At 38.3% G+C, this 19,454-nt stretch overlaps 3 protein-coding genes across 3 annotated transcripts in view; 2 read left to right on the forward strand and 1 right to left on the reverse strand.

Annotated features, from left to right (window-relative positions):
- Nucleotides 1-704: 704 nt before the first annotated feature.
- On the forward strand, nucleotides 705-1,048 carry LOC118747457 (acyl-CoA-binding protein homolog). The gene has a single exon (XM_036481507.1). It carries the CDS (start codon nucleotides 720-722, stop codon nucleotides 972-974), a length of 255 nt encoding a protein of 84 aa, XP_036337400.1. The 5' UTR covers nucleotides 705-719; the 3' UTR covers nucleotides 975-1,048.
- Nucleotides 1,049-1,137: 89 nt separating this feature from the next.
- Nucleotides 1,138-5,148, reverse strand: LOC118747458 (Bardet-Biedl syndrome 1 protein homolog). Its single transcript, XM_036481508.1, has 5 exons — nucleotides 4,878-5,148; nucleotides 4,550-4,785; nucleotides 3,656-4,475; nucleotides 1,465-1,736; nucleotides 1,138-1,394 (listed from the first exon to the last, which is right to left on the reverse strand). The coding sequence occupies exons 1-5, from the start codon at nucleotides 5,146-5,148 to the stop codon at nucleotides 1,197-1,199; spliced, it is 1,797 nt and encodes a 598-aa protein (XP_036337401.1). The 3' UTR covers nucleotides 1,138-1,196.
- Nucleotides 5,149-13,518: 8,370 nt separating this feature from the next.
- Nucleotides 13,519-19,454, forward strand: part of LOC118747827 — a gene marked incomplete in the record, with an annotated part of 114,643 nt that continues 108,707 nt past the window's right edge. The window contains 1 exon segment of the mRNA XM_036482003.1: nucleotides 13,519-14,580.

Raw genomic sequence — 19,454 nt, forward strand, 5'->3', positions numbered from 1 at the left:
AAAAAATTGAATCCGATTAAATTATACAGAATTTCCTCTTTAATGTGATAACCATACTTCTTCTCTAAGCATATTTCACTGAATTTTTAAAATAATTTTTGAATTACTGACGTCAGAGTGAAATAGTAAAGACGCAATTTTGCAATATTTGGCCCACGGTTTCGCGAATATATTGATTTTTTGTGTGTAAAATCTACTATCGCACGGTGTTAGATGTATAAATCTCCGAAAATCCCGGGATTATATGCCAAAAATTCGGGACCTGAAAAAGGTCGCAATCCCGGGATTAACATTCCTACCAATTTTCAATTGCATTTCTACACATACATATGTATGTAGATATACACCCATTCATTTCAATTCAACGGAACTCTTTACCAAAACGTATCAATTTGAGTTTATTCATACGTATTTAAAAATTTATCTGCTGGCTGATGTGCGATAAACTAAGCACTAAATTTTTAATTGAAATTTTATCATTTTCATTCAGTATACGAGCTTTTTTACTATTGAAAGGAAATTCAATTTACTTACCTAGATTATTTAATTCAATTATGCAAACTACTTCGGATATAAAAAGGCTAAGCAGCGACTTGAGTATATACATTATTCTAGGCCTTCGCTTGGGAAAAGGTTGCTAAATTGCAGAAAAAGAAAATCATACCCTGAATTACAATTTATTTTTTTTACAGATCCTTCAAAAACAAAATCTACTAAAAATGGTTAGTTTCGAGGAAGCTTGCGAGTTGGCAAAGAATTTCACAAAGAAGCCCAGCGATTCGGCATACTTAGAGTTCTACGGTCTCTTCAAACAGGCCACCGTTGGCGATGTAAACATTGACAAGCCAGGCATTTTGGATTTGAAAAAGAAGGCAATGTGGGAGGCATGGAGCGCACACAAGGGACTTTCGCAAGAAGCCGCCAAGGAGGCGTACATTAAGGTTTACGAAAAATATGCGCCCACATATGCTTAGAAAGCAAGCTAATTATTTGTGAGTGTATGGCTGCTGTGTGGCCAAGTTAAATTTTATTTTTTTTTTAATAAATAAAGCAAGCAAAGCATAATGATCATTGAGCAAGTTCATTGAAATTTAGTGAAAGCGATTTAAATACATTACATACTTTTAGGCCCAACAAACTTTATTTAAGCGCATCTAATAAACGTAAACACAAACGCATACACATGCACATCACATTCAAATGGCCGCTTCCGATTGCGGCATGGCGATGACAGCGGCGATCAGCGGTTTCGTTTGGCGCGCTTTCAACAACATTACACGTATTTGCGAGTTGTCTGGCGTTAGTGTTGGTGGTGGTAGTTTATCGCTTGGATCCAAAACTGCTTCGGTTTCAAAGTCGATTTTTAGTGGCACGCCAGGCAAAATGCTGGGTAGCTATGTGAAAAAAAAGAATGAAATGCGACAGATTCAATAAAAATACATTTAGTAACTTCTAAGCCCCCACCTTTGCTATTGACTTTGCTATAGTATAGTGACGACGATCAGCATGCAACAACACCGTCAGATTGGAGGCCATCTTGTAGCTGGACATATTCTGTATAGTTAAATATAAACGAAACTCCGGACCCACGCCACACACCTCTGCTGATAGCTTGACAGGCGCATGTGTTATATCACCAGAAATAGTGGACTCAGAGGAGTTGATGGCATCGACGGTAGCGCGTGCGGCTACGTAGCGTAAGCGCCAAAGCTCTGCTTGAAAGGCACCATAGGTTGCTGCAAATGAGAAAATCATACAAAGAATATTCGTAGAGAATTTGTGGAGTTTTTCAATGCCTATAACTAATATAAAGTCTTTGTGGTTGCAAGATTTGGTTAGATTACTTAAGGCAAAGCTTATCCTCACTATACCTCACGTAAGACAACCTACAGTATCAAAACCTCACCTACAGCCACCTGATGCCTGCCTCGCGGGAGGCCATAAAGGTGATTTAAAAGAAATGGGTGGTGCTTTAATATAGTGTGGAGGGAGGTGAGAGATGTCTTAACCACAATATTAAGCACTGGCTTACAAAAAGTAGAATCTTTATTGATGTTTTCAAAACTGGCACAGGGTAAATAGCTGGAGTCCGCATCTCTATCAAAAATTCAGCTGCTAACAGTGAAGGAGTAGGTCTGAAATTAAAGCGCTGACCACTGTCATTGTATTCTGTCGAAAACCTGGGTTCACCAACAACCAAGAAATTCCCAAGCCGCAGTGATTGGAATCAATAAAATGTCGGGTTCTTGCAGGGCTTAACTGTCTTTACGGATGGGTCAAAGATGGAATGCGGAGTTGGTGCAGTTGGTTTTCATTGAGCAATATAACTTAAAGTCAACCTTCTGCCACCAGACTATGCCAGCGTTTTCCAGGCCGCAGCGTTCTCTATTAAGGAGTCAGTAAGTTACATCAAAGAGAATGTACCCGCGAGAACGCAGGTGAACATCTTCTCGGATAGCTAAGCGGCCATTCAGGCACTTTCTTCTAACTCTGTTAGATCTCAGCTAGTGGATGAATGTAGGAGGGAGCTGGCCTATAGAGATTAAAACAAAAATTACCGAAAGTTATCATTGGAAGGCCAAGCAGAGGTGGAACTGCACAGGATCTTACAGGATTACCCGGCATTTCTGGGTGTCCCACGATCCACTTAAAACCAAAAATCTCTTAGGAATAAACAAAACAGATGCCTACAGTATAGGACTGCCCTTCAATAGGTTGCGATGACCCGGGCTCAAAGTTAAAGATACATACGATAATTTGCCTTGGGAGAGCTCAGATATTCCCTGATCCGCCACTAGTTGTAGCATGCCCACTTTTGGCCATCGAAGCCACCACCAGAAACTGGATGAATGTTTCACAGAGCAATAACTGGGAGATTTCGAGGGGCTGCAGGTGAGCATAACTTATGTTGCTCTTAATCTCAAAAGGTCTAGATAGGTATTTGCTTTCATTGAGTAGATGGGACTGCACACAACTAGTGATATCGCTGAATGGCCATTCCTTTTGGGTCAAACATCTCTGCAAATGGCCTACATGACAGCCCAAATTACTCTTCTTGCCTTGGAAAAAAATTTTTTTCTACACATTGACATGAATTCTTCTTTTAAAAATCCAAGAGATCGTCAAGAGACTTTTCCACCACAACTATTTCCTTCTAGGGAGTTGTTGTGATAGATTTGCTGGCTGTCGGAAGGGGCTTTCACCAGCAGACCACGTTATCGTCTTTACCGTAATATTTTACTATTGCCTGGCGATATCTGTTAAATCTTACGGTTCTCCGGCTGCGTTTTAAAAAATGGCTTCGAGACGGGTTTAATTTTCTCCTATATTAGCAATTTTCAGTACTTTCGCTGTCTTACACATATAATCGTTTGGAATTAAAATTGGTCTTATGGGGCGTCCCTGAGGGCCGATGTCAGGGTTGTTTTACAGAGATGATATACATATCGTAGTTGTTTTCGAAAGAAGCTTTAAGGTTGACATATACAGCAAGATGACAGACAGCCGAAGCCAATCATCTCGCCTGAATCGCAACTACCAGCAACCACCAGCCCATAGTGGTATATTGGTCAGTATTTTTGCCGCCTCACCTTCACCAAACCCAACTTAAGTCGTATTTGCCTTAGGAATGTTAAATATCTTCTACATCACTTACCTTTGGCATTTTGCTTTTCCCTAGCCGCCTGCTCAACAAATATCGAGCTTTTCTTGGATTTTTCCAAAATCGTTTCAACCATCACCTTATTTTCGAGATTCCCTTTAAGCGCAAGCAATTCATTCGGATCGAAACCTGCAGTCCGCCTCAAAATTTTTAAAAATATTTCACCCTCAACGCTAACCATATTCAACACATAATCTTCGTGTCCAGTACGTCCGAAGCACATTGCACCGATTGTAGAGACCATGTGGAACTCATTAACTAAATATCGTTGTAGGTACAGTTGCACCAAGCCACCCTCGAGTGCCACACAACAAAGTGTGATGCCCAAATGTGGCAAACTAATTGGAATCATACACATCGGTAGTGCCGAAAGTTTATTCACATACAATTGCTTGCCCTTCTTCGAATAGCAAACGAGGCGGCAATCCATTGCGCACACCGTAATCGTTTGATCCACCGGCAACAGCATTAAACCGGTAAATGCTTGTGAAATTTTGAATATTTCTTGACCCTCCTTGATGGATTTTCGCAGCAGGTAAACGCCGCCATAGCGTGTGGCAACCACGATGCGAAAATCCGTCTCAAATGTGCCATGCACAGCTATCATGGATGGGGCCGTCTCATAGGCGCAAGTCTTTGCCTGATAGATTAAACCGAAACTTTGTGGTTCCAGCACCAGAATATCACCATTGTCGGTGGCAATGACCAAATGTGAGGGTGGATTCGCATCGCTGGATATTCGCTCCAGGCATGACATGGCAACTATGTTCGCATGACGCATTACCGTTGCTTCTGCATACTTCATAATGAAGTCCTGTGGGTGGGAGAGAGAGAGCGGTGTTGTTTTAGGAATAGGAAATAATAGTAGTTAGTAGGGTGATACATTACATTTTGTTCCTCTTGTGGCAGTTGTATTAGCTTTTGTGACTTTCGCGACATTTTGGGACGTTCAATGGTCTTCAGACTTTCCACCAGGGCTGGCTGCTGCTCCACGCGTACTGTCGGCAGCTTGCGCCAGAGATCTGTTTCCATTTCCTCTGCCTCTATGCCAGGCACTGTATACTTGTAATAAGGTTTTAAATTTCGGAAAAATAGCATTGATTCAGCAATGGCCACTGCAATGACTACAAAATAAAATACAAAATGTGTGTGTTTGTATGTATGTACTATGCTATTTTCTAGCATCAACTCTTCCAGTTAGAAGTTATCAACCTACTTGGCGTTTTTGGCTCCGATTCATCGTTGTAGAGACTTTGTATGGCAGCTGGTATGCCGTTGAGCTTCAATTCTGTATGCAGTGTAGTGCCACGAAAGATTTTCAAGGTCGCTGTCGGTTCATCGTCTAATGAGATGTCTGCCGCAATGAGTCGCACGTAATTGTCGCATTTAATGTCGCACAGCGTCATGCAGCTGGTGACGGTGTTTAGACGCGGTCGCGGCTCGTCTTCATCCACGATGACCTGCAGCCATTTGGAGTTGACGGACATGATTTCGAGTAAAGTAAAAAAGAATTTTTGTAAATTTCTAAATGCCTGCGAGCGAAGTTAAACTATTGCACAGCTGATGCCGTTTACTGCAGTTTATTTTGCACATAAAATTATTTACACTTTGTTTTGGTACACATTTGTTTACCTTAGCAACGCAGGACTTGCAAGCGTGTGGCCATATTTTTTAACTTATTTTATTGGTGTTAAAGGCCTTTGCTCTTTTGAAAGTACTCATAATTCTAGCTCCTGTAGAACTACTTTTAGACTGCTGTTTGCTTGTGAAGTGTGCATTGATGTTGTCACACAAATGCGGGGTCGTACAGTTTTAGGCCGTTGCCACAATATTCGATTCACGGCAAAAGCCTTTGCATATAACCACACCGACGATCACTAATTACATACAGGAAAAGTACCGGTGCGAGAAGCCCTAAGGTTAGGTTATCGCACAAAAGCGGAACGAACTAAGAATCCGGTGATACCCGAAATGTAATAAGCTTTCCAGCCAGCGAACAGCAAGTGTTGGATTGCTGCGGAAGAACACATGGCAAGTGTACGATCTATGGTAAAGCCAAGGACACTAAAGCCATTCACCACGTCATGCGTACCGTTTATCGTCTGGCTAGCTCAGCGAACAGAGAAGATAAGGAGGACTTCGTAAAGCTGCAAGTGGAAGTACTAACTATAAACGAATTCAATAAGTCTGGATTTTGAAGCGCCAACGAGCGGTAAAGAAAGTTTTTCTAAAGGCAACAGATCATAGGCGAAAAAGGGCCCAGTGGAAATGAGTCCGATCAAAATATCCAAATGTTGTATAAATGTAAAGCAGGACAATCCAAATCCGCCCTCATCATGTATAGACGCTGACGCTGAGGAGTGGTTGAAGTCCGAGATATGCCATACAGACCCAGGGCGATAGCTTCAATACCGATCACTCCACAAAAGAAGTTATCACCTAAGTTGAAATTTCAACTGACGCAAAAAATGCTTTGTGTGCGAATTTTGCTTTACTTATTTAGCTTTAATAGCAGCTTGGCTATCGCTTCAGTTACACAAAGTCCTACCTCCTGTTATTCACCACGTAGTCTATTAACTTGGGTACGAAAACTGTTTCTACCGAGATCAGTATTGTGTTTACCGAATCCAACGCAGAACTAGCCTTGCCAGCAAGTGCTACTTTGGACTGAGTAGGCAATTCAGGATTAAAGTCCTCTCTCGACGTACGAAAACCCCACTCTATAAGTGACTCACCATGTCCGTGCTAGTATATGGCGCAGAAGAATGGACAATGAAAACATCCGATAAGGCGGCTCTTGTAGTATTCGAGAGAAAGATTTTGCGGAAGATTTATGGGTCTTTACGCGTTGGAGAACGCGAGTGCCGCAAATGATGGAACTGAGCTTTACAACGACATATGCAGCGAATTAAAATACAGCGGCTCCGCTGGATTGGCCATGTCGTTCGATTGGACACCGACGCTCCAGCTCTGAAAGTATTCAACTCGGAACCCGCATTAAAGAAGGGCAGACCACATCATATGCATGGGCCTGGGTGTGGATATCAGTGGCGTTAACTCAAACAAGTAGCAATCAATTACCAAGCATCAGAGCAATGAAAAATTAAAGTACCTAGAAGATAGGCATGGGTAACACTGCTCTGCGCGGCGCAATTGCGTTAACACCGTAGCCGGAGTTGCCGCGCCAACACCAATATATGCAAAGCGCTAGCGCCATTAACACCAAGAAAAACATGAGGCACACACACACAATTCGCTTTAATTCTTTGAAAACTTAAACGCATTTGTTTTTGCTTTCGAGTGGTGAGAACACCAGAAACTTATGTACTTTGGCAAATTTAAATATTTTACTCAATAATGATGAGAATATAGTGGCATTTACTACATTTTGCGCTGAGTAAGTGCGCTGACACCACAGGTAGCGCCGGTGTTATTGAGCTAGCGCCATAAAATTGCGCTATTACCCATGGCTACTAGAAGAAGGCTCTTGTTGAAATGACACACCCAGCTCGAAAATCGACACATACATTGTATCTACCTACTTGGTAAGAACAAAAAACTACTCTGTTACAAAAGTTATGCAAAAAAAAAGAAAGAATAACCGTAACCCAATCGTCACTTTATTATTCTAATATTTATTATAGATGTAAGTTTTCTTTGACATCTCCCACGCACTTTCTTTTACTTTTCTAGGCAGCTGAAAAAACTTAAAAAGAATTCGCAATTGCAAATTTTTTTTATTCCGTATTTTATGTTCAACATTTAGAAAGTGATACAAATTTGCACGTGCAGGTATGTAAATTGACTTATTCAACGCCATCAGCGAGCATGAGCATCAAAAAACACGCCCATTAATCAGACAACTGCTAAAAGCAGAACGTGCTGTGCTCGATTTATATTTCGATTTACAACAACAACTTACTCTACAATAAGTATCAACATGAACCAATTTGACTTGAATAAGTATGGCATGCGAAGACCAATTACCGGCATTTTGACCAACTACTGAGTTGCTGGCTGGCTGGCTAGCTAGCAGGAACAGGTCTCCAATGGAATCTACTAATAAAGAAAAACAAACAAAAAAATAAATGCAAAAAGAAACCTGTAGTGACCATGACTCAGTAGATATGGGTATTTGGAAAGCAGTAGAAAATTTGAAGAAATGCAAAAAAGTGGAAAGATAAACAAACTGCTGTAGGAAGCTGTAGAGCTGCCAGAAATATCAAAACTGAAAGAAACCGGTATCTGGAGGTGAAGAGTAGCTGAGGCTAGTTATGGGGAAAAACCCAAAATAAGTAAATACATTTAAATAAAAAAAATAAAAATACTTATTTATATTAAAAAAACGCAGCTAAAGAAATAAAAGAATACACAAATTTTGGAAATATTTTTCAGCCTCTAAAAACGTGGCTCAGTTATTTGTAAACATAAATGTCAAAAAAAAAAACTATAGTTGCGGTGAAGAGAGTGCCAAAAAATGGCATTTTTTTAATGCGTAATTAAGCGCATACGTGTACTAGGGCTTTCGAATTAAATACCGTACTGCCTTGAAAGGCAATGAGTCAGGCGCCCACTTAGCATACATATAAACACACACCTGAAAGGAATTCTTGTGGTCAATTTTAACTTTGGCCAACAGCGTTGATGACCGGTTGATGGTTGCTGTGTATGGCATTCAACTGGTACAAAGATGTATGCCCCTGTAGGAAAACTACCATGCAATAAAAAAAAAACTATAGATAACACACTTATTAGGGATTCTAGCGGTTATTTGGATATGGGTGGTTTTTTTTAGAAATCGAATATTGAATAACCCGGATTTTCTTATCGAGCAAACTTTGTTTTTCATTTCATACAAATCTTGGCCTCCCAATAAAAGTTTTGAGTTTTTGAAGATTTCAAAATTATGTCCTACGTTATTTGGGGATGGACATATTTGATTCCAATAAATAACCCTGTAGGAAATAAAACTACTTTAAAAGCAATTTAAAAAGTACTTTTTTACCAACTTCAAGTGGTTGGAGTTCTTCCTTTTTTCATATAAGCAACTAACTTTATTAACATGGCCATGTCCTAGGAGCAGGTCAATTATCCGACTCTGCATTTTATTTCAACTAGTTTAAAATGCATTTGGTTTAAAGAACTTCAATGTCAGTATTTTTCATTTGAATACGCATTCGTTCTGCACTTCACAAATGCTTTTTCATATTTCGAAGCCAAAAAAAAAAAATTCATTTCAACATTTTGCCTCTGATGGGATTTGAACCCGCACCTTCTGGAAGCTAACAAATAACAGCAAGCACCTCTGCACGCTCAGCCACAGCCAGACATGTAAGTGTGCTTTCAAATGTTCAGTTTGAATTGTGTGCAAGCAGCAAGCCGATTGTCCGACTCTGCATTTGATTCCAACTACTTTAAAATGCATCTGGATTAAAACACTTTAAAGTCACTATGTTTCATTTAAATACGCTTTAGGTCTGCACTTCACAGATGCTTTTTCATACATCCAAGACACAAATTGTTTCTTTTGGTAAAAAGGGTATCAAAATTCGAAACATTTACTCACTTAACTTGTTTCAAAGTAGTTTTTCAATTAGTTTGATTTTAAAAAAGTCACTTGTTTCCGACTGGGAAATGATTGGCGCTTAAGCGGTTTTTACTTGCTTGGCCGAGATTCTCCTCTAATTCGTGTTCTTCTTTTTGATGTGATACAAATGGACATCTTCACTTTTACGCCTACACGTGGAGGTTTTATGTTGTCTGTCGAGGGGCGAACGTTATTTGAAAAAAAATTGTTTGATGTTGCTAGGCCCGAAAATGGAGCCATGGATCTCCCGAGTGGCAGTAGGTAACCTCTAAGCACTCGGCTCCGGCAGCAAGAGTACTACTCAAATCCGAAAAAAAGTCAGAAAAAATGCAATAAAAAATTTAAAAAAAAAACGAAATAAGACTAAACGTGATTTTTTTACTGATTTGTATTTTTTTTACTTTTGATATAAAAAAACTTTACTCTTGCACTAAGTGGTTGACGAGTGGCCTTCTGGATTGCCAGCACCTCCGTCGGACCAGTTATATGAATTAGATAAGAACCCTTAAATTTCTGGACATCAAACGACCTCGGAACGAAATGAGTTAGATTTTCCTACAGGGTACCGTATTTTTTATCTCAAACAGTTATATCCACAAACTCTGTGCACACGTGTAAATTTGAAAATCAGGCACGAGAAGAGTAAGCAACGAGCGGCAAGTTGAACCACGTCTAAATAATGCATAATTGATTTGACTTAAGGGTTTTTTCTCACCTTAAGCAGCAAATAAAGACATTTTCTATATATCACTTGGAAATGTTTGATGCAACATCCTTGACTATTGGCCAATTATTCGCAGGCACCCCACATTTTGAATTTTCTTGTGGTTTTTGCTTTTGTGTTGATATTTATTTATTTTTCTTATTTGCATATTCCACCATTTTGGGTGAGGTTTTGCAAATTAAATACTTCAGTCGCTTAAAATAAACTCGCGTTAATGTATCTGACACAGTTTCAGAACTTGCTAATTTCTGTCAATAGTCTTTTGGCCTGTTTTATATATTTACTCAATTTTGGGACAAACATTGAAAATATAACGGGACTACTACAAATTAGGCGGCTTTCATGTTTCTTGTTTTTTTTTTATCAATGCAATGGAGCTACAAAATTCATTACTTAAGAATATAAAAATAAAGCTTGTTCCAGTTCGCTTTAAGGGCCGTTTCGTTTAAAAATTATTTGTAGCCCTGGTACTGGTATTTCCGATAACCGATAATGGGGATGGTAAAGGCAATATTAGTTATAAAGATAATGGCAAATGTAAAATAATTAGTAAAGATAACGGGTAAATGTAACGCCTAAAGATACAGAAAATGAAGAAAAACTTTAGACATATAGACCACCAGCAGTGTTGATTTCTTACTACTGTTCCGTCTATTAAGTTATTTAATTGCAAATATTTGCGAGAAATCACTCGGGTCGGATTGGAGTTGTGGCTTCTGAATCTCTAGCAATACGGACTCACCAATTGAAATTTAGCCTTCATAAGCCCTCTAGGATTAACGAGTATTAAACTTCAAAGGCCCAAAGAGCCATCAATGCCACATAGACATCACTCAAGTATTATTAAGATTTCTACGAATATTTATCTTTGCCCCTAGGCTTATGCCGTAAATTTCCATGTCTTACCTATAAGCGCTGAGAGTTTAGTGCTAGAACCAATTAAATCTTTATACCACTGCAAGAGACTAATCTGGAGGCGTATTGCTAGAATGCATACCTACCAGCTCGCTTTGTTTCTTATGAAGTATTGTTGTAAAGCTTATCCATAGCCCAGGATCCACCAAAAAAAGAAAAACGAAGCTATGTGCCTATCAGAAGATCAAAATAAGGACAAAAAATAAATAAACTGAAATAACTTTTAGTCATGACTGCTTTTAAAAAATGTATGAAATAAGCTTTCAAAAGCTCTGCAACCGGGTAAGGCGCTGCACATTACCGCTATAGAGCTAGGCTGGTATGAGGCGCAACGCGAGCATGCCGGGGGCTAGAAAGGAAGCGTGAGATTATATTCGAACAAAGAGAAGCCGAACTACATACATATGTATGTGAGTTCGAAGATTTTGAGTTGCTGGTCGAAAAAAAGTTGTGTTCGAAAATTCTGCTAGGAAGCGCGACGAATTGCAAAAGGTATCAAGACAAGCATAAGTTCTGCAATAAGGAGATCGGGAGGATCGGTGGCTGACATCCATAGCACGCCTTAATTATGGAGGAATCTCTTACCTCCTGGTACCAGCTCCATCGGGATTGGAAAGAACTTTTCCGAGCAGTTTGATACACACCGAGGTTGACAGTGCGAATGTTAATAGTTCTCAAGATTGTTTTTTACAAGGGCGCATATGCTGCTCGACATCATCGGTCCTCGATGACAACACCGACGTTTTTTGAGATCGATTGAGCGAAAGATTCTGCGAATGCTATACTGTGGCTCATCACCGCCCACATAGATATGACGGTGAGTACCGGAAGCGATGAAACAATGAAAGTATTCGATGCGGTACCCACCTACAGACGACAGAGACTGTCTCCTAACTGCTAGATAGACCAGTTGGCTTCACTAGAAGGAATCAGAAATGACTGGCGTTTTTTTTTGAACTGAGCCAAAATCGATTTAGCGGCTAAAGCGCGTGAAAAGCTCATTTGAGAACTTCATACCTCCCTGAAAGAGAGCTTTTTCTTGAACACTTCTTTGAGCTTATAACTGCTAGCAAATCAATTTATGTACTTTTAAAAGTGATTGCATTTGAACTAAATATAAGTGTGTGCGTCTGTGTATTTATCGGCAAAAGAAATGCTGGTTAATCATTTTTGTTGATTATTACTATTTCATGCACAACAACGACAACAACAACACGACGAGCTCTTCAATCACTCAATACAATGTGCCGATGAGGTTGAACGCGATATCGCCGCCGTTGCCGCAGCCAACGTAATCACCAACACCATTGAGTGGGGATCGAGCGGCCGACTGCTCCCCTCACCGTTCACTGTTCACCCCTCGCCAAGGCCCCAACAAAAACCCATCAGCCTCAAGTCACAGCATAGATTTAACGTCAACAACAACAATAACAACAGCGATACTAAAACGTAATAACATTCCCAGCGTTCAGCGAAAACAATAAAGCTTCTCAAGCCGATTTGCTTGTGTAGGTAGTACAGGGTTTTTTTTTGCTGTTGTTGCTGTTCTTTCCTTTTGTTTGCTGGTTAGTTGGTGTTTGCAATCGTCATCAACATTGCCAGCGATTTATGTAGGTACGTATGTTTGCTAGTGTTGGTTGAATATAAATACCCAATTTGCCACAGGGCGAGGACGAGTTCGAATCGAAGTCATTCCGACGTTGATTTGATTGAAGTCGTTTGGGTGAACTCGAAACGGCGTCGAAACGAAGTCGGTTTTTCCACACAAAACGCAACGTCGTTCCGACTTCGTTTTTTCTCATCGAATCGAAGTCATTACGACGTCGGTTTGGTGAAGTCGTTTGGGTGAACTCGAAACGGAGTCGAAACGAATTCATTTTGTTCATACAAAATTTGTACTCTATTACACTCAAATTTAAACAGTTATAAAAATGCTTCATATTTTTTCTTTTAATTCAAATTGAAAAGTTTGAAATTTTTAGGAATGCTTGCTGATTTGTTTTTGCGCACTTTCTAATTGTTTGGCGAAGGTCGCCGGCGAATAAATTGTTAACCAGAATCAATCGGAAACGACGTCGTTACAAAGTCGTTACGAAGTCGTTTGGCAAATTGGGTATGTACAACAACAGCTGTTGACTTCGTCTCCACTGCACGGATTTCAGTACAACGAGCGTAGGCAAAAAGGCAAAGAGGGCAAGCATGGTTGGCGATTGTGGAATGGGGTATGGTGAGTGGGGCGCGCGGCAAGCAGTGGAGAATGGCAGCGATTGCGTTGTTGTTTTTTGTACTTTCAGATACAGTTTTCTTACGGATCGCACTTTAGTCTTGCAACGGACGGCGAACGGTGCGCGATTCAGCGCTACTCAAGTGGACGCGCGAGTTGATTCATTGAATTTATTTTTGCAAAATAAAATAGTTTATGTAGCTTAATTAAGAGTTAGAAAATATAAATGATCAAATTAAAACTACAATCGATGCAATTAATCGTATACATATTGCATTATTGATGAGCCGCAGTTTGTAAAGTGAACGAACGTGAAAGTGTCATTGCAATAAGTGCGTCTAGCGCGCGCGCAGAGGCGTGTAGTCAAGGCACTTGTATGTACATATGTTTATTTGAGGTAGTGCCGCGAAACTGGTTGATCCGCTGTCGTTTGCGCCGCCGCGCGCTGGCATAATGATCGCATGCGCGCGTACGCTCACGTCTTTGGCAAATCTGCCATCAACCGCGGCGTCCGAGCAGCATCCACTGTCATCGAAATTAGTACGTCTGCGCGCATTACTTGTCTTCTGATCTTTACTTTCATTTTTGATGTTTGCAAAAAAAAAAATGCTGGTGGCATTCGTTTGATGAAAAATGTGAAACAATGTGTAAAAGGCAAAATAATTAATTAAAGAAGAAAAAAACGTGTTTTAACGTGTTTAGAGTGTTGAATGAAATAAAATGTCAACGATAACTATCACCGATCCGCGCCTGCCTTGCTACTACTTACCTACATTTGTGCATAACTACTACTTGTATGTACATCTGATATTTACCAATTCGCGAAAACCGGTGACAGAAACTGTCACTTTCAATGCGTTTGCAGCAAAGATATAATCGCCGTTGCAAGAGCGATGTGTACATCTCTGTAATTACCAAAAGTGTAACGCGGTTGTGGTCATACATGCCAATCACCATTTGAATAGACCAGTTTATTCGTAAATGTAGCAGCAACTGAAAGCATCTAAATAATAGACCAACTAAATTATTCGCCGCTGCAGCCAAATTTGAATTACGTTAAATTTCTGGTTCCGGAAGCCAGACAGGAAATCGATAATCAATTTATGTGCATACTGGTTTGTGCATACTCTTGTATGTGCATGCATACATAGATATTCAAAATCTTCAGGCAATGGCATATTTCAATGCGTTTTAATTAGAAATCTATATAGATACATTTACTTACTTATATACATATGCACTTACTTAGAAGCCTGCGCTTTTGTTCGTTAATTTTTAAAGCCGGACGGTGTTGAAATTACATACATCTTTTTTTTCCGCTGAAATTTGCATTAATATTTGTGTTTATGTGAAATTATGGTGCGGCAAGTGAGTTTAAATAAACTGCATTGACGTAATTACTGAAGTGTACGCAGCTGCATCCTGTGGATTTGTGCAATTTATTTAAGAAGAAATTAACCAACCACAATGTAAGTAAATTTTAATTTAAGAATTGACTTACTGAAAATTCATAAAATTTTGCAAGTAAATTTGATAGACGTTACTAAATAGTTATGATAGTTGTTTTAAACTTAACTCTTCATTATGAAATGAATGGACAAAGTTTACTGAATAAAAAATCCTGATTCGTCAGCTGCTTTGTTGAAAACTTTCTTTTCCCCGCAGCTATAATTCTCCATATCTCAAATTAATCTGGAGAGAATCGTCTTCTGAACATTAGCTGGAAATGACAAGTAAAGCCAAATCCTTCTCCAACTGGTCTTTCTACCGCAGAGGAGGCCTTCGTCTTCTTTTGTTATGCGCAAAATACACCACACAAAAATTTTTGCGCAAATACAAATTGGTACAATTAAGATTTTTTCGAATTCCTATTCGATTCTTACATGCACTAGTTGGTATTTGCGCAAATATAACTGGAGGTTTGCGTTAACCAGACATAGTGAAAATGGTCCTAAGTCGCCGACTTTTTCAATCTTAGAACTGTCAACAGTGACGTGACTGCCGAAACGCCTTTGCTCTAACAGTTTATTGTTCCTAAGAGATTTAGTTCTCCAATTCTTATTAAATTATCCAACATCACGTTAAGGAAATTTCACGAAAGGTGGTCACCTCGTTTGGTATCAATCGGCTTGGTTGTGATGGTATGTGTCGATCCTCGTCTCGCATATATTGTTATGCTGGACTTACCGGATATAATATCACGCTGATAAGACGAAATCAGTTCGTAGATAATGAGGTTCAGCCTCTACGCATGAAAATACCTTATATAACGAGTATAAGAAGGCTATTTACCCGATTGGGCCGGCAGGCATACGTTGGTCCGACCATAATCTACATAAAAGTCAATGTATGTACGTTGTCAACGCCTCTTCTGGAGGCTCGGGATCATCCCAGCCACAGTTGTTCATTCGGGCTCGCTGAAATCCGTGGACTTTTTCAGTGGCGCTACTCAATGTACGGAATCTGTGGTTTCACTGCTCGCATATGTCGATGAGAGTCAGGTGAGCTATCCTGGTGTTGCTTGGGTGCAGCATTCTCTTCATTCTATTTTGATGGCTTTTCATTGACATCTTTGTACTATAAGTCAAGCCAAGTTTCTGGGTTCAAGGCACGTGTTTTTCAAGTAAACTCTGTGTCGAAGTACATATCTAGATATTAAGTCTCGGTGCTTAAAGGGAGGTATATAAACATTGTTAATTTTTCGAGCGGGTAGGTATTTCAATTGAGAATGAAAAATACCTGGTTAGATTTTATTTAATTTTTTATCAATTATCTTATCTCGTTTAGACACATTTCGAATGTGTACAAAATCAACTTAGCAGGAATTCTTTTCCAACTTCGAATACAATAGCAGCTTCATTCGAAAGTGATATGTAAAGAGAAAGAATTTAAGAAAATCAGTCTGAACTCCAAGTTGACATAAATCTTCCTTAATACAGAGAAGACAGTACCCGAAAATGCCTTTTAAACTTTTCAACGACCATTTATTTAAATCGAGTCGGAAATACGAAAATTATGAAGAAAAGCCGATTTTGTTGGTTTTTAGGGAATAACTAGAGCGGACACTTCTTGATGCTAAAATCCCCTTCTATATTTTGTGCAACAATATTTATGTAGCATATGTCAATAAACTAGGTTATCGACTGAAGAGTTGAGATATCAAGTACTAATAAAGCGTACATGCGTTATCGATGTTATCGATGTTCTTGATAAGCGGTTACCAAAGTTATTTTTAGTAGTTTATCGATTCGTAGAAACTCAATTGATTATAAAGTGCAAGCATACATCTGCATTTAGTAGTTTTGTATGGACTTACACTTAAGAAATTTTTGGAATAAATCGAATAGTTGCTCTACTATAAGTATTTGAATAATCGTTAAACCGTGATTACAAATACGTGGTTAGTTTTTAGTAGAGAAAAGTGAGGTTGCCAAAAAAAATCACTTCTTTCGAAAGACATTTGACTGAACAGTGATTCCTACTTATTTGAGTCAAAATAATAATTTTTTTTTTTGGATTACGACGAACAGTGGTCTTAGAGTAGCAGAAAGTACACGTTTTGGAATGTTTAGAAATAGCCAATTAATTTATTGCCTGTTAACACGATCTAAGGCTTTTTCCGGAAAAAAATGGCAACAGTAGTATTGAAGGGGCACCCGATGTCGATTTTGTACGAATCGTATTCTTACGTAGAAACTCGAACTGCGATTTCACGGACTCAACACTGGTGATTAAATGCTCGGTTTTTGTTGGATTTATTTTCACCTTTAATGCCAAGTTCGATAGTGTACAGGGATTGGCCGGATAACGAGAGTTTATTTTTTTCCTAGTCCTTTCAGAGTTCAGAACATTTATATAATTTAAAGCATTTTAAGCGGATCCCCACATAAGCTGTGGCAAAAAGAGGTACTTGGAATTCGACTTTCTTAATTCTTAAGCTAAAATACCACAGATAACCAATTACAATAAAATCGGAGCGCAAGTGGTACTTTTTGGCATATTTTATATGGGGCCTGTACCACTGTGCGACGCGACGTTTTTCCGACAAACGAACAACGGATATTTATATACATTTATAGATATGCTAAATAATCGAAAATATTTGGGTTTTATTTGCTTTAATTTTTAACATCAGCATGGAACTGCGTGACTTGAAGTACCATTGCACTTTCTGGCCGAAAAGAAAAAAAAAAAAACGAATTAAAGCTGCTACAAAATACGCTGAGCGTAAAAATGCTACGAGTATTCAAATCGCCTGGATCAGCAAAAATTAGCCACATAAAATTAAAATTGAAATGAGTAAACATAACATTATATTTCATATATGGTTTTTGGAGAAATTAATCTTAATTTTCGTCGTTGAAGTATGTAAAAATGTACAATAGAAGAAAGTTTTTAATTAAAATTTGTTCAATGACTCCACTGACATATCTACATATTTACCTAAATACGTAACTATGTTTTACGCTCGAATTCACGAATCATACGTTCGGTGTTTGCGTGTATATATACAAATTAGGGCGGTCCAAAAATACACAGGAAAATCAATTTTTTGGAATTATTTCCGGCTGCCATCGCCCTACTTTTTTTTTTAAGAAATCGGTTAGTATTTAAAGTTGTCCATACATTTTACACGTGGAAGATGCGTATTTTCGTTGAAAAAAATCGTTAAAAAATATATGTTTTTTATCGAATAAGAAAGTTTTCCTTCAGAAATTAGCCACTCCTTAAAATGATTCTTAAATTATCAAATTTGCGTGGATGCCTTTATTTTTTACAAAATTTATTTGCTTATATTTTAAAACCACCCTACTGTACTTCACATAGATAAATATGTATTAATGCACTTTTATTTGTGCTTCATGTCGATACGTTTAAATAAACAATTTATGAGTCATCATACCAAAAATATAAGTATTGCTGTAGATAAGAGACTTGTTTTAAGGGAAACAATTTTTAACGACGACTCACTATGGGTAATCATCAATTTTTTTTTTCTGTGTGTTTTTTATCTTTGAGCAAAGAACAACAACGGATGTAAAAGAATTATCCACCAGCATGATATAACATTCATAAAATTAGCGCTGATTAATTATGGAAGGGCCGTTGTGGATTGAGATGCACGAAGGCTAGCCTAGATATCTAACGTGATATATCTAGGAGGATTTGGAAAAAGCATAAATAAAATCATCTCCCTAAAATTTTAGCTGTTAGATATCATATGAGAGTTAAAAATCATACCAGATCGTACCGATTAGTATATGTTTCCTCTTTATCTTAAAAAGGCCTGGACGTCAATTAATGCGCCATTGCTATAAAAGTTATGATAACTCAACTTTGTTTGATATAAATACACTAAAAAAAATTTTCGTTTAACATAATGCATATTGAAAGAGGTAGCTAGTTTTCTCTCTTAATGTATGCTTTTTTATTTGTACTTACCATATCGCACGTTTAATACTACATATACAGAATTATTTAAAAAAAAAATTTTAATTTTGTGTGAAAACGCAATCAAAGTCATCAATCAATTCATACAGATGGTATACCAAAAGACCGATGGAAACACACATATCTTCGCCATTTTTGTGAAGTTGAGTCATATGTTAGGCTAAACGTATTCTGCTCATCAAGCTTATTAATTGTATTATGAAATCTCCAAAAACGAAAATTTTGAATTACAGCTCTTTTTATTATTAAACGTGCGATATGTGCCGCTTTGAACCGATTTAATTTTATTTTTTTTTTTAATTCGAAACACTTAGGCCCAATTTCAGCTGAGCTATTTAAGTAGAGATTGTTGATTAACTTCAAAAATTAATTTTCAGATCATATATATATTTAATCGGCACTTAAGTGGCCAGCCAATATTGAAAAATGAAACACTGTGTTTGTACCAAAAAACAATCAGCATAAAATGTAAAGCAAAAAAAAAAAAAAAAAAATAGCCGGTCTCTCATCTTTGTGTGACAAAATCAAGGCGCGCGCCACAAATCGAAGAAGAAGTTCGGCCAAACAGTAATATATCGTATAAACGTCAAACCATTATACTACTTGGAGACAGCCGCCTCCTACCATACAACTCGCCATATGTGATAATTGGCCTAAATACCGCTGCCAATGTATCATCTGATTTCAGATTGTATTTAGTATCTCACTAACCATCGAGATGAGTTTCCCTAAGATCAGGCTGACTAAATCATCTGCGTACGCAATAACATTAATGGCTTTCGAGGTTCGATAACAGATGAGTTAAGGCTGGTTTTCACTATGTCAAATTCAATGGCATTTGTCGACAAATAAATGAAAACACATTGCCAAATGGGATCAAAAAGCGGTTTAT

Source organism: Rhagoletis pomonella, unplaced genomic scaffold (assembly GCF_013731165.1).
Source record: "Rhagoletis pomonella isolate Grant_MI unplaced genomic scaffold, Rhpom_1.0 Rhpom_scaffold_00012, whole genome shotgun sequence".
In the NCBI taxonomy this organism is placed as follows: Eukaryota; Metazoa; Arthropoda; class Insecta; order Diptera; family Tephritidae; genus Rhagoletis; species Rhagoletis pomonella.